Here is a 13,563-nt window from a genome sequence, read left to right as displayed (position 1 = left end):
TGGGGCCCAGGGCAGCAGCACAGGGGATTTGTGCTGGAGGAGCTGTGGCCTGCAGCACACTTAGTGGCAAGCTCATAAAAATGTTTTACTCGCTTCTAATTAGGTCATTCTAATTAGGGCATTCTAATTAGCCCATAGGCAGGTGTGGAGCACCAAACACGTGAGTTTGCCTTTTTTATCACTCACAAGATGACTGACTGGGCCTGCTCCCCACAGCCTCTCCCAGAGCAGGGTGCCAGAGGCTGCTGACACATCACCACATGAGTCCTGCACACCTCCAGACACACCTGCAGGCTGTGCTGAGATAACGATGATGATGATGATGATGATGATGATGATGATGATGATGAAGAAGAATGGGGTTTTATTTCTTCACACCTTATCAGATGCCTAAGAAGAGGGACCCTCACTGAATTCACTATGCATCTCTAACACTTCCCGTTTCTGCTGAAGTATTTGCATCAGGATGCTGGTCTCTCTCTCGCTGCCTGGGATGCTGCAGATCAGCCTGGTGAGCACCTGTGCTATGCCATGCTGATGTACAGAAGGGAAAGCAGGTACAGCAGAAATTAGGCACAAAAATAAAAGCCTGCAAACAGCAATCAGTGAATTACTGGCTTGTATTTCTTGGCCTCCTGCTTGAAAATAAGGACTGCACATTGCAAAGCCAGAGACAGCTCAGTATCATGGTGTTGATTTCTAAGATCCAGGCAGGAGGGACCAATGGCACGGAGGAGTCACGGCCACTGCCCCAGCGTGGCAGCTGCCACAGAAAGAGCTCGTCCTGACCTGTCCTCACGAGCCTGCACACCTGCAAGAGGCTACTCCAGCTGCCAGCTGATGAGATTTATCTCTGCTTTCCTATGAGTCAAAAAGCATTGCATACGTTCTACACTGAGTGATCATTTTCAGGAAGCAGTGATAATTTCATCGACCGCTGGGTGTCCCTCTTAGTCTGAGAAAAAGGCACAATTTAAGTTAACGAGATTGTTATTTAAGATAATAATTTTCTTGAATGAGAAATTTCTTGAGAAATTAAGCTCTTCCCTCTGTCTTATTTGCTATCACTGAGTTCAATCCTGTCATACACAGAAATCTGCTCAAGGATTTAAAACTGATCTCTGTGTCTTTACTGTGATTTTTAGTCATAAAAATGCTTCAAATGTAACCTTTACAATTAAAATCTGGCCTGGCTGAACACTAACTAAGCCAACACAATGTTGCTTGATGAGAAATAGTGTCAAATGCTTACTTAGAAAAGAAAACCAACCAAAACACCATGACAAAATGAGTCTGCTTTATCAAGGGAACTCAGTAATGTATTTTAAGAAGCCGTAGTGTATGGTATGTACATAACCAAAATATTTGTCATCTGCATGAAAGATCTGTGAGGTGGGAAGGACAGAGTATAAAGGACCTTACAGTATTAATATTCCAAAACAATATACGTGGAAGTCTTGAGAAACTATTTCTTTCACACCCACCTAAAATTTACATTTCAGAACAATCTTAAAGGTGAGGGACTCCTCCACTGCCCAGTCTGCACATTATTTAGGACATAACCCCCAGTTTGCTGATGTTTTAAATTTACAGAGACCGGAAAGCCTGAATTAAGAAATTTTACTTCCTCTTTTCTTGTCTAGTAAACAGGATAGACTGCGTGCCTTTTAGCCCATTAGCACTAAGTGTGACTGCTAATCACGTTAGGCTGTAATGCCTGGGAGGGGGAGAAGGCTTTCAGGAAGAAGGGTCACAAGATTTCTTGATAGCGTTCCCCACTTTAAAGTGTCAAGAAGTCCTAGAGAGGTAAAACTGTAAAATCATAAAATCATAGAATCATAAAGTAGTTTGGGTTGGAAAGGACTTCTAAAGGTAATCTAGTCCAACTCCCTGCAATGAGCAGGGACATCTTCAACTAGATCAGATCACTCAGAGCCCTTCCCAACATGACCTTCAATGTTTCCAGGGATGGGACATCCACAACTTCTTTGGGCCATCTTTTCCAGCGTTTCACCACCCTCATTAAAAAAAATTGTTGCTTATATCCAACCTAAATCAGCCCTCTTTTAGTTACAATCAGTACCCCTTGTCTTACCACAACAGGTCCTGCTGAAAAGTCTGTTCTCATCTTTCTTATAAGCCCTCTTTAACTACTGAAAAGCCTCAACAAGATCTCCACGGAGCCTTCTCTTCTCCAGGCTGAGCAACCCCAGCTCTCTCAGTCTGTCCTAATAGCATCAGAGCCCTTCTGATCATCTTTGTGGCCTCCTCTGGACTCACTCCAACAGGTCCACATTCTCCTTATGCTGGGCCCCAGAGCTGCTGCAGCCCTGCAGGTGGGGTCTCACCAGAGCAGAGCAGAGCAGAGCACAGGGACAGAATCCCCTCCCTCCCCTGCTGCCCACAGGGCTCTGGATGCAGCCCAGGACACGTTTGGCTCTCTGGGCTGTGAGTGCCCATGGCTGGGTCATGTCCAGCCTCTCATCCAGCAGCATCCCTAATCCCTACTAAATCTTGATTTCTGGATAAGGCTTTGACATGATCTGCTACAACATCCTCCTCTAAACTGGAGAGATACAGATTTAATGAGTGTGGAAATAATTGAGTGACAATTAAGATTTAGTAGGGATTTTTAGCTCTTCTTTCCAAAACTCAGGAGCCAGGCACCTGGCATCCTACTGCGATCCTATCCGGTTAACCTGAACTGGTGGGTGGGTGCCAGCAGTGTCATCTTTGGACACCAGGAAGCTCTCCCGCAGCTTCAATTTCACTGTTTCATCTAGCTACCACACCTGGTGTGTGCTTGGTGAGCCACCACAGTGAGTGTTAAGGATCACATCCTCTTAGGAGTTTGATCACCTCATGTGCTGCCCACAGTTGTGATCTCAGGACTTTACATTTCCATTAAGCTGTAGGTATAATGACACAACTCCACATCGCTGTTGAAATGACACATAAAATTTACTAACAGATAAAGAATTAGAAGTTTATTAGACTCTTGAATCCAAGTACAGCAAGTTACTAGATGTCTCCTACTAAAAAACACCATTAGTTTAATCAGTAAGATTTTAGCAGAGGAGTTATTTCCTAGGGAAAATTACTCTTTTTTCACCTGTGTGATGACCCTCAGCACCTGCTCATTAAATGAGCAAGGTAACATTTGAGAGTTCAGTGGAAGCCTGGAGATAAAAGGGGTTCACCTCCAAACATGAAGTTTCTAAGTACTAGGAAAGAGAAAAAGTATGCAATCCAGAATACCTTGATAGAATCACAGCAGAAAGCAGCACTATTACAATACTATAAAAAAATAATAACTACAGGTATTAACTATGCATTGGAAGACAGTGAATAGCAAATTCTATGAACTCATGACTTGGCAGGTATCTATCTCTAGGCAACTGGTAATGTTTAACACAGCAAAGGAAGAACATCAAACAAGAATTAATGATTCAACTTTTCAGCATATACTCAAGAAAGAGTCTCTGTGATGAAGGGAAATATTTCCAGGAAGGGAAAATTAGCTAAAAGGGTGTAGATACTGTACTCTTAACACCTCCTGTACCAACGAGTACAGATGGGATTCAAACGAGTTTTCTTCTTTCTATTATTTAATTAAAACCAAGAAAACAGGTCTTTACAATCGTAACCTCACAGCATTCACATCAGAACAAAGATTAAACGTATGCCTTGGCAGCCTGATTACACCAAACAAACCACTATTCTTATTACTTTCAAATATAGCTTTCAATGGGAAAAGTAAAAAATAAATGCAACCTAAAAATTAGGTCAATCATTATGAAAATTTCTCTCTCATTCTCTTTGTTGGTGATGGGCAACTACAGATGACTTGTGACTAGCTGGATAGCTTGAATAAGCAATAGCAATTTCTATATGTGCCATATTTTGCAACTGGGAATATTGTAAGATAACAGAAAAAAAAACTATTAACAGAGTTTAATGCACAAAAATCAAGCAGTTATCCACATACCTATATTACTCGTAGGTGTATGACTCTCCTACTCATCTGCTTCACTGCACATTGGCAGGTTAATGTTAATGGCTGCCCTGAGGTTAGCCCAGAATAGGGCGCGCTTGCTCCTCTCCTTCGGCCACTCCATGTAGGTGCGCTTTGCCATGAGAGCTTTCAGCTTGTGATACCTGGCAGGGATAAGGTACGGAGGGATTGGCTCCAGTAAAATCAGGATTAAGCTGTTGGAATTCTCACTGAATAACTTGTGATGGGCAAAGTAGAGCTCATAGTGACACCACTCACTCTGCACAAAGTTGGGAGACAACACAAAGATCGACTTGTAGCTCTTCTCAATGCAGTTGATGATGTTCTCCACAATGCTCTTGCCGGGGATAAAGTTCCTCTCGTGCTGGCACAGTTGCACGCAGCCCTCCCCCTTCTCCAGGTTCGGGATCAGCTCGTTCTTCACCCACAGCGAATCGCGCTCGCTGTAGGAAATGAACGCGTGGAATTGCAGAACGGCCCCCAGATCTCCAGGGGGGTTGTGCCAAGCTCTGCGCTTCGTCTGCGTCCACTGCCACGTCATCCGCACGTACCACGGCACATCCAGGTAGATGCACACAAAGGCCACCGCAGCCACCAGCAGCAGCGTCAGCAGCAGAGCCGTCACAAGCAGGAGCGTCGTGTTGCAAGCCAGCAGGCTCAGGTGGAAGTCCTTGAGCTCCGTTCCTCGCAAGCCTTCCGGGTACTCGCACACGTACGCCGCCGGCCAGCCAAACAGCTTCCCCCCCGACCGCCTCTCCAGGCGGATAAAGGCCTGCAGCTCACAGGAGCACTTGAACGGGTTGTGCCCGGCCTGCAGCTCCCTGACCCTTGGGCAGCTCTGGAAGAAGTCAGCAGATGGGGTGAGGATCGAGTTCATCTCCACGTTCAGGAACTGCAGCGATGTAAAGCCGCTGCAGCCCGGCAGGTCAGCCAGCCTGTTCGATGCCAGGTTCAGCTCTTCCAAGGATTTCAGCTCTGCCACCCCCCTGGGGACATTGCTGATCTGGTTGTTTTCTAGGCTGAGTTTTTTGATGTTGACTGGCAAGCACTCAAACACAGCATCCACCAGCTGGTTGGAGGACAGGTCCAGCTCTGTCAGCGACTCAGCCCACTGGCATTGCACATCAGCTCCATCGTGGCGCAGCAGGTTGTTGCTCATGTCCAGGTATTTCAGTGATTTCATGCGGCTCGTCATGAAGCTTACTTTGAGAAGGCTCTCAAATTTATTCTTCTGCAAAATAAGTATTTTCAGATCCATGAGAGTGCCACAATTCTGGAACAACTCATCTGTCAGGGCATTGTGTGAAAAATTTAAATACTGAAATGAGCTTGTTCTATTGGGACACAGCATGTGTGGCATATATGCATCAGCTATTGTCAAATTGGCAATGTTCATCTCTGAAAACTGTCTGTATAGAATCTCCTGGTTAAAATAATAAACCTTATTACGAACATGCTCCAAAGTTAATGCCTTCATGGAGCCATCCAAAGAGATTAATTGTTCCACAGAGCTTAATAAGGATGGAAATGCATAGTCAGTCGGCTCCTCCAGGGGTCCCCTAAAAGTCAAATTTCTCACAGTCAAATGTTCCACGGGTGAATACCAAATAAGCACAAAAATTTGCAGGATGATAGCCCATTGTAAGTCCACAGCATCAAGTGTGAGAGTTGTTGTCTTGATTTTCTTCAGAAGCATTAAAGGTGGAGAGGGGAAATCTTTGTAACTCAAGGTATATCTTAAGTTAACTATTTCTAAGTTTTCTGAAGCGCTCATTCCATCATACAGGAGGGGAAAAATGAAGTTTTGGTTTGCTGCAAAAGCAATGTGGAGGTTCCTTGTAGTCAAGGCTGTCAGACTCTGAGGCTCATACAGTGAAAAGTTCTCCAAGTTCAGGAAGACAGTGTGCAGCTGCAAATGTTTGATATACCTGAAGTCTGACATTCTTATCATCGTAGCACTTAATCCAAGGTACTCCAAATGAAACATGTTCCCAAATTCCTGACAGATGGGCAGGGCAGTAAACTTATTGAAAGAAAGATCTAAATGTCTAAGATGTGCAAGCGTTAGACAGGAAACTTTTGAAATGTTATTATGAGATAAATCTAAATATTCTAAATTTTCATTAAAAATGAAGACACTAAAGTCAAGCACCATAATTAGATTATGAGAAAGATTTAATACTTGAAGGTCAGAAAGATTAATAAATTCTGAGGTACTAAGTCCAGAGATCCTATTATGTGATAAATCTAATACTTGAGTACAGACTGGAATGTTTTTTGGAACATAAGTTAGCAAACTGCTTGAATAATTTGCAATAAATTCATCTGCTACAGTTGGCTGAATATTATTCCATAGTGTCAATGTAAAGGCACAAGTAAAGACATAGATATTTGTGAGGAATCTCATTATGCTATCCAGCTTTATCTAGGTTTTTTTACAGAAACACAGAAGCATGTCTTTGTTTTCTGTTCAATATGTCCCACTGATGAGTCCAGCTCTATGAAAAAAAAAATACATGAAATTTTATGAAGCTGTTGAATGGTTGAAGCTGCTTTTTTATTGTGAAAATAAACTTCAATATAAAATCTGTGTAATAAAAAAATATTTTTACATACTCCTGTTTTCAGTTCTTATCAATCATCCTCACACCAGTTCTTTAACTCTAATTATTGACTCAGTCAAATATAAATTAATTCTCTTAGAATGGGCAGAATGCCACTGGTATGTTAAAAACACATAGATGTTAAGAAATACAAATTTCTCAGCAATCATGAAAAAATACAAAACTGGTACAAACCAACATCAATGCATTTATGAATAAAGGAGAACAAACATCAAAATAAAGGAGAACATCCATCTGCTGTTTGTATACTTCCCAAGTTCACACAAATTTCAGAACAAAATTCCCATAAAAACACCCTTACAGGAACTGGTGCAATAACAACCTCTTCACTCAAAGGATATTCTTCTTCACAGCCCATAGACCCTGGACATTGCCATGCACCCTCTCAGGGTCAGATTATCAGTTTTCTCCTTGTTATAGCACAAAGACTTAAGAGTCCATTTTTCCAATAAGCCAAGAATTCTGAGGAATTACACTGCCCATTGTATTTGGTTTGTATGGCAAGGTTTTGGTAGCAGGGGGACTACAGGTCTGGTTTCTGTGAGAAGCTGCCAAAGGCTTCCTCTGTGTTCCATAGAGGCAGTAGCAGCTGGATTCAAGGTCAAGCTCATCCACAACCTTAGCAGTGCCTCTGGGATAACATGGTGAAGAAGGGGGAAAAGCCCTGGGAACAGCAACTGCATGAAGCATAAACAACTCATAAACAGTTTCAGGAGACAAACATCCCCAGTTTTGTTTTCTGTTCTGATTTTTCTCTGTTAAAAAGATCTAAAACCCCAGAGTTTTAAAATTCTGTCCCTGTGTAAACTTTTGTTAAATAGAAATCAAAAACGCTTTTATTTCAGTTCTAGTTTATAATGTGTGCTAGACTGTAATAATTTGACTAACTGATATAAAAACTCAACCCTTCCCATCCAAGTTTCCTATCAGGCTCAATCCATTTCTTTCTTAATTAACATCACCTAAAGTATTAAAAGAATAAATCACTAAAGTATTTCTACCTCTATTGAATCCAATAGAGAGGCCAAATTACACCTTCAGAAAATTGTGCTAGGGTATCTGAGGACACAAAAGAAATGAAGCTGGGATGGTTGGTCAAAGTACAGAATCAACTGCACGACAAAACAAGACCAGGAAATCTGACCCAGCTCCTTCAAGGTGCAGTTGGCTCTGTTCTTCAGAGTCCAGGCTGACAAACAATCTAACTCTTGAATCAAACAAACTTTGATCTAGAACTAGCTGGAGGAACTTCCTCCTGGGCAAAAGGGATGTCAGTAATAAAGCAAAAAATGTTCTGAAGGGAGAAAAAACCAGAAATGTATTCTCTGTCCATTTCCCTGCACACGATGAGTTTTGATTTACTGTACACGCTATGCTGGATAGTGCAACAAGGGACAAGCCGCACCCTATAGCCCTGCAGAGTGCTACAGTCAAAGAGTAAAGCAAATATATCTAGAAAAGCAATAGTTAGGATCAAGGGTTACCCCTCCAATATTGTTCTAGAATGTATTAAATTACAGTTGGCTGAGAATTAAAACTGCCATACGAAATTATTTTTCTCCCTTTCTTCTTTGCCGAAATTCAGATGAGTGTTTTCACTGAAACTTCAAAATGCAAGAGTATGTTCCAACATCAAAGAAACACCAGCACCCTAGATTTGATGAAGTCCAATATATCAGAGAAAATTATTATAAATAATGAAGCAAATATAACCCACCTTTTGTGCATGGAATCCATCTTCAAGCTGAAGAGCCAGCAAAAGTCCTCTGCATACCTGGTTAGCATCCTCAAAATAGAATTTCAAACATATATAATCTTCAGGGTGGGGAATCGCACATGAGATGCTAATTCCTCAATAATTACCTACCTTGGGAAGCCAAAAAAACAGGTATTTTTTAAACAAGATATACAATTCTAATAATTAATGATACCTCCTTACAATGCGGTTATTAAGAGCACAATGAAAGGAAACTTTTAAGAGTTCAGACTAAAAATACATTTACTCCTGTAATATTTACATAACTAGTTGGTTTAAGAGTAAATAAACCTATCTGTAGTATAGAATATTTCCCATGGCAAGACTGCTCAAGTTCAAGTCTGCTTCTGGTGTTACACAGATGTTCTAGAAATCCGTCAACTGCATCTCCTCTTTGCACACACAGAAAAGAGGAAGCAGAACCCTCACTGCCAACTTTTGTTCACATCAAGATCTCTTGCAGAGCTCTACCCTTACAAAATTTTTTCTCATCAAGGAGAGTAATTAATGTAGTCCACTGATGGATGACAGAAGTTTATATCTCAAAAGTTAGTAACAGCGGCAAACTGGCACAGTTAAAAACCTTTACGGGCCAATCATCTTTACACTAGAATGGTTATCAAGGACACCTCACATTGTGGCTTCCTCCAAAAATTTATAAAAATTAACAGAGAATATTCCCTATGACAAGACAGCTGTAATGAAGCCACAAAGAATATAGCACAATATAGGGCAATCTGGGGCTGAAGGATGTCACCACAGAGCTCCATCCTCTGCATTGAGCCAGAAATGACACAAATTCACTCTTAAGGCTGGTTTGCAGGAGGGGCGCATTTAATATGAAAAATCCTCTCTTTTATAGACAGATTTGACACATTCTACTTGATTGGCTAGCTAACAAAAACATGTTTCTCACGAACAGTCCCTGAGAGTAGAAAAACACCACCTGCAGGTTGTTTATACTAACAAGTTATCATCGTTTCTATGACTCCCTAAAAAGTCTCACAAGTCCACTGTGAGAAAATGAAACCAGTTTTCTCACTGTCTGACCAGGCTGTTGCATCCACAGAAGGAATCCAAGAAAGCAGCCATTCAGTTAATATTGTGAACAGGGACATGAGCCTGGGAGACAATCAACATCTGTGACCCCAGATCAGACCAGGGATCATGAACGTTTCTCAAAAAAGCAGCAAGAGTGTTTGCCAGCTGATACCATCTAGACTTCAAGTTAAAAGAGATGCTCCTATTGGTAGGCATTAATCCATGACACTGAATAGAGTAAGGCACTTGTTGCCTGACCAATGATATCACAATTAGCCAAAACAGTGGCAGCTTTACTTTGAATATAATTCCTTGAAAAAAATTTGCTGCATGGTTAAAATCAAATACACCATCAGCTTTCATCAGAACTGACTGTAGTGCACACACAACTATTAAAACCACCTTTTAGTTGTAGTATGTTTAATTTTTTTACCACCTTTCTTTATGAAGCTTTAAAATGCATTCAAATAAAGTGTTTGCCCTAAAGAAAAATTTGCGGATAGTTAAAATAAAACTGATACTCCTGAATACCTCTGTTAAACCTTGCATTATTTATTTTTACTAACCACTTCAGCAAAGTTTTGTTTGGGGCTGGTTTCAGTTTGCTGATTCAGTCATTTTTCACAACAGGCAAAAACTAAAAGCAATGTATTTCTGTTCCTGCATCTCAAAATGTACCAGCTACATACCATCTTTTCCGTAGTCAGCTCACACATGTTCATGCAGATACCTTGCTCCATTTCTGAATTTTACATTGCTGGGGTTTTTTGCAGTTTGTTCTATCCGAGTTCACAAAAAGACATTTCACACTTCTGCCTGTATGTCATCATTATTTACCCAGAGAGGAACCACAACTACCTCTGGCCAGGTATGAAAAGCTATTCAGGACCAGCACCATGCCAAAAGTGGGAAGAATCTCTCTGACAAGAACTGCAGAAGGGAACTTAACATGTGCAAGACATGGGGTTAAAGCAGTTAACACAATAATTAAAGGTTTGCAACATTGGTGTTGGGTCACATCAAGGACTTTAACTGTAATTCTCACCTGTATGTCAAGTAGGTGAAAAATGGCTAAATGCCACCACAAGTCAAATGAGCAGACACTATCACATTCATGCTCAAGCCAATATTGCTTTGGTATAAACAGACACAAGGACCAAAGCTGTGGAAATCAAACTGGTAACCCAGAGCCACCTTGCAGAACACACCATTTTCTCACTTATTGATTATAAATATTGTTTTCCTTGACAAAACAGTGACTACAAATGAGCATTACAGTTAATCTCAGCAAATATTTCCAAAAGAAAAAACAGACTAACCAAAGCCATGAGTAAAAACATGGGTTTCACAGAGGTTTTGAACCCTCCTCTCAGCAGAATCTCCCAGAGTCCCACTATTTTTCCTTGAGTGTCTTTCCTTCCTCTAACTCTTTGCAGCTAAATTCCAGTGAAGGTGTTTTGTAACATTCCTAAAGCTAAAGAAGAGCTGAGCTCTCAGCAGGCAATCCACATTGTGTCAAGTCTGCCTGTCTGCCAGTTTCCTTTATACTCTACACTACTTAAATACACATAAAAATATTTCCACTTTTACACTTGAATTTAATTTTGCACATTTTTTATGTTTCGGAGGGTGTTTAACTCCCATGTTATCAGTTTTGTATGTTGACATTTTTATCTATGTAAAAATAGCATTCCTGCTAGTCACCAAGATGACTAATCAAATGCCAGGAATCTGCTCTGATACAGTATCTGATATCAGAATACATTTACACACTCCCTTTTCCTGATAACTAGAGTGCCGCAGCAGTCAGTGCAGCACCAAATGCAGGCACACATCACCAGGCTGCACAGAAAAGGTTAGTCCCTTTCCAAACTGTGCAGATAAACTGGCTCATGCGTTGTGAGACTACACATGGCCCCATGAACACGGAAAAATTTCTTCATGGTTTAAAGCTGGTTTTATAGAAAGGGTTGAGAGTATGACAGAGACCGAGATAATTGTTTGAAATAATCTAATAACACTTGAGAAACTCATTCTCTCTTGTGGAATCAGAGAAATTAGCTCTAATAATTTATTGCACGTTTAGCAGTTTAATCAATTATTTGGCACATATGGAAAAAGAAAAGATAATAGTATGTGGGCTTCTGGTTCCAAAGCACAAGTTTTAATTTATGCCCATGCTCACTAAAAGCCACACTTTCCAATTTATTCACTCAGGGATTTTGGAATCCAGAAACCTGTAATACCAGAGAACTGTAATTATATACTTCTGCTTATGATAACATCAGCTACATTCCCTGAGGTCACATAGTTCCGAGTTCTTTCCAAAGCGGCAAACAAATCTTGCTTGCCTTGTTAAAACCTTCCACTCCTTAATTTCTTGTAATGGCTATGGCTCCCACATGACTAACAGGAAGGTTTCTTGGAAACTCTCTGACTTTCAGAGTGTTTCCCCATCTTCCAGCCAACAGAAGAAGCCAGATAAGTTCTTAAGATTACATACAAGGGGATGTTAATTGTATCGCAGAGGTTTCAAGAATTACTGGCCTAAAACTCTGAGGCTTTTGAAGAAAATTTTCAAGCAAGGTAACACATAATCCAGCTGTCCCTGGTTGTGAGAAAGGGATAGGCAAAACAAACTGTCTGATCATCTTCAGTTTTCACACTGAAGCAGTAGTGGGAGGGGAAGAAGAAAGCAGAGAAAACATTTATTTCCACAGTCCTGAATGAAATGTCAGCAATTTGCAGGTGTGTTATATTAATTTTGAGGCTGAGTGGGATGAGAGAGCTAAAGGTGTTAAATTTGACCTTTTTTCTACAGGTCATAAACAGTCACTCACAGTTCAAGGCTTCAGGTCAAGAAATCTCACCTTACTTAGACCTCAGGCAAAAAGAAGCATTAAAACCTTTTGCTAGTAATGGAAGACAGAAATAAGATAAAATGTAAATATTCTATACTACATGAGGATTTCATCATAACATCCCTTTTCTCTCATTTACATGTTGAAAAACATTTTTGAAGGGAAACTTCCTGCTTGATGGTCATCTAGCTATTTCAAAAAATCTTCCTTTGTTGGAGCAAAGAGGAAGCTTGCTGTCATCATCTTCAGCAGTTGTGAATGTTTGTCTGAGCCCAGCCAGGCTTTCTTCAAGCTAAAAAAGTATAAATACAGACAGAGGGGCCTGCTATGTTTCTGTAAAGGAAAGCAAATATTGTAAATGTAGTTTGTTTTTCTAACTCAGTGAATAAACCATTAAATTACCTGCTCTCTCAAGACCTGGGAAATTCTTTCAGGCTCTGACTGGTTACTGGCTTTCTGACAACAAGTCATAGCCATGCTACAAGAGACACTGTTTCAGCAGAAAAGGACAGATTCTTTTAATAATAAGCATAAAGTAAGATATATGGATGAGAAGACAAACAGTAGACAGTCAGAGGGAATAATGCATGATTTAGAGATGTCAGGAGTTTCTCAAAACATGGATAATATGAAGAAGGCAGCTCTGTTACTGCAGATGCCCGTCCACTCCCTCTGGTCAAGGTGGTAAAAATGGATCAAAATGACACCAGGACTTTATGGGTATTAGAGCTCTGTCAATTCACTGCTTCTCCCTTGCTGTAATACCATGCTAAAAAGTGAAGTATCACACCCTTTTTTTTCTTAAAAAAAACCCCTAAAACTCATCTTCCTTACTCAAACCTTGTTTTTGGCAAGCTCAAAATTCACAAACTTCTGTGCCTGGATCCTACCCTTTTATCCACCAAAACTAAGCAAAAACTATTTGTCAATCATTTTGAGCTCTGGACTTCAGGCACCTTCTCAGGATCCTTAATCTTCTTTCACATGAACCAATTTTAGCAAAAGATCTCCTTTGACAAAACTGTATCAATTTTGTCATTAAAGCAGCTCTGCAAACTATCCAACAGCTGAAGCACTCTTCCACATGACTGTACTAACTGGTCCAGATTTTAGTCAGCTGAGAAAAACTCACTACAGTGTTTCAAGTCATATTTCAATATCCACATTCAAATTCATTTGCGATTTGCTATGCCAAGAGATTTGCAATAAGATGAATTGAATTTTGACTACAGTTAGGAGGCAACACAGACAACAAGTTGGAAACAA

General features: G+C 40.6%; 1 protein-coding gene across 1 annotated transcript; it reads right to left on the bottom strand.

Annotated features, from left to right (window-relative positions):
* Window positions 1-3,003: 3,003 nt before the first annotated feature.
* Window positions 3,004-13,471, bottom strand: LOC120497454 (toll-like receptor 1). Its single transcript, XM_039698994.1, has 2 exons — window positions 8,357-13,471; window positions 3,004-6,513 (listed from the first exon to the last, which is right to left on the bottom strand). Exon 2 carries the CDS (start codon window positions 6,420-6,422, stop codon window positions 4,017-4,019), a length of 2,406 nt encoding a protein of 801 aa, XP_039554928.1. The 5' UTR covers window positions 6,423-6,513; window positions 8,357-13,471; the 3' UTR covers window positions 3,004-4,016.
* Window positions 13,472-13,563: the final 92 nt, after the last annotated feature.

The sequence above is a fragment of the Passer montanus genome, unplaced genomic scaffold (genome assembly GCF_014805655.1).
Source record: "Passer montanus isolate IOZ18808 unplaced genomic scaffold, ASM1480565v1 scaffold13, whole genome shotgun sequence".
In the NCBI taxonomy this organism is placed as follows: domain Eukaryota; kingdom Metazoa; phylum Chordata; class Aves; order Passeriformes; family Passeridae; genus Passer; species Passer montanus.
Note: the sequence above shows the minus strand (reverse complement) of the source record. Positions and strands in the feature narration are given on the sequence as shown.

What these genes read in the sequence shown, in the direction of transcription:
- LOC120497454 (XM_039698994.1), bottom strand. Translation starts at nt 6,422, where the DNA reads ATGAGATTCCTCACAAATATCTATGTCTTTACTTGTGCCTTTACATTG.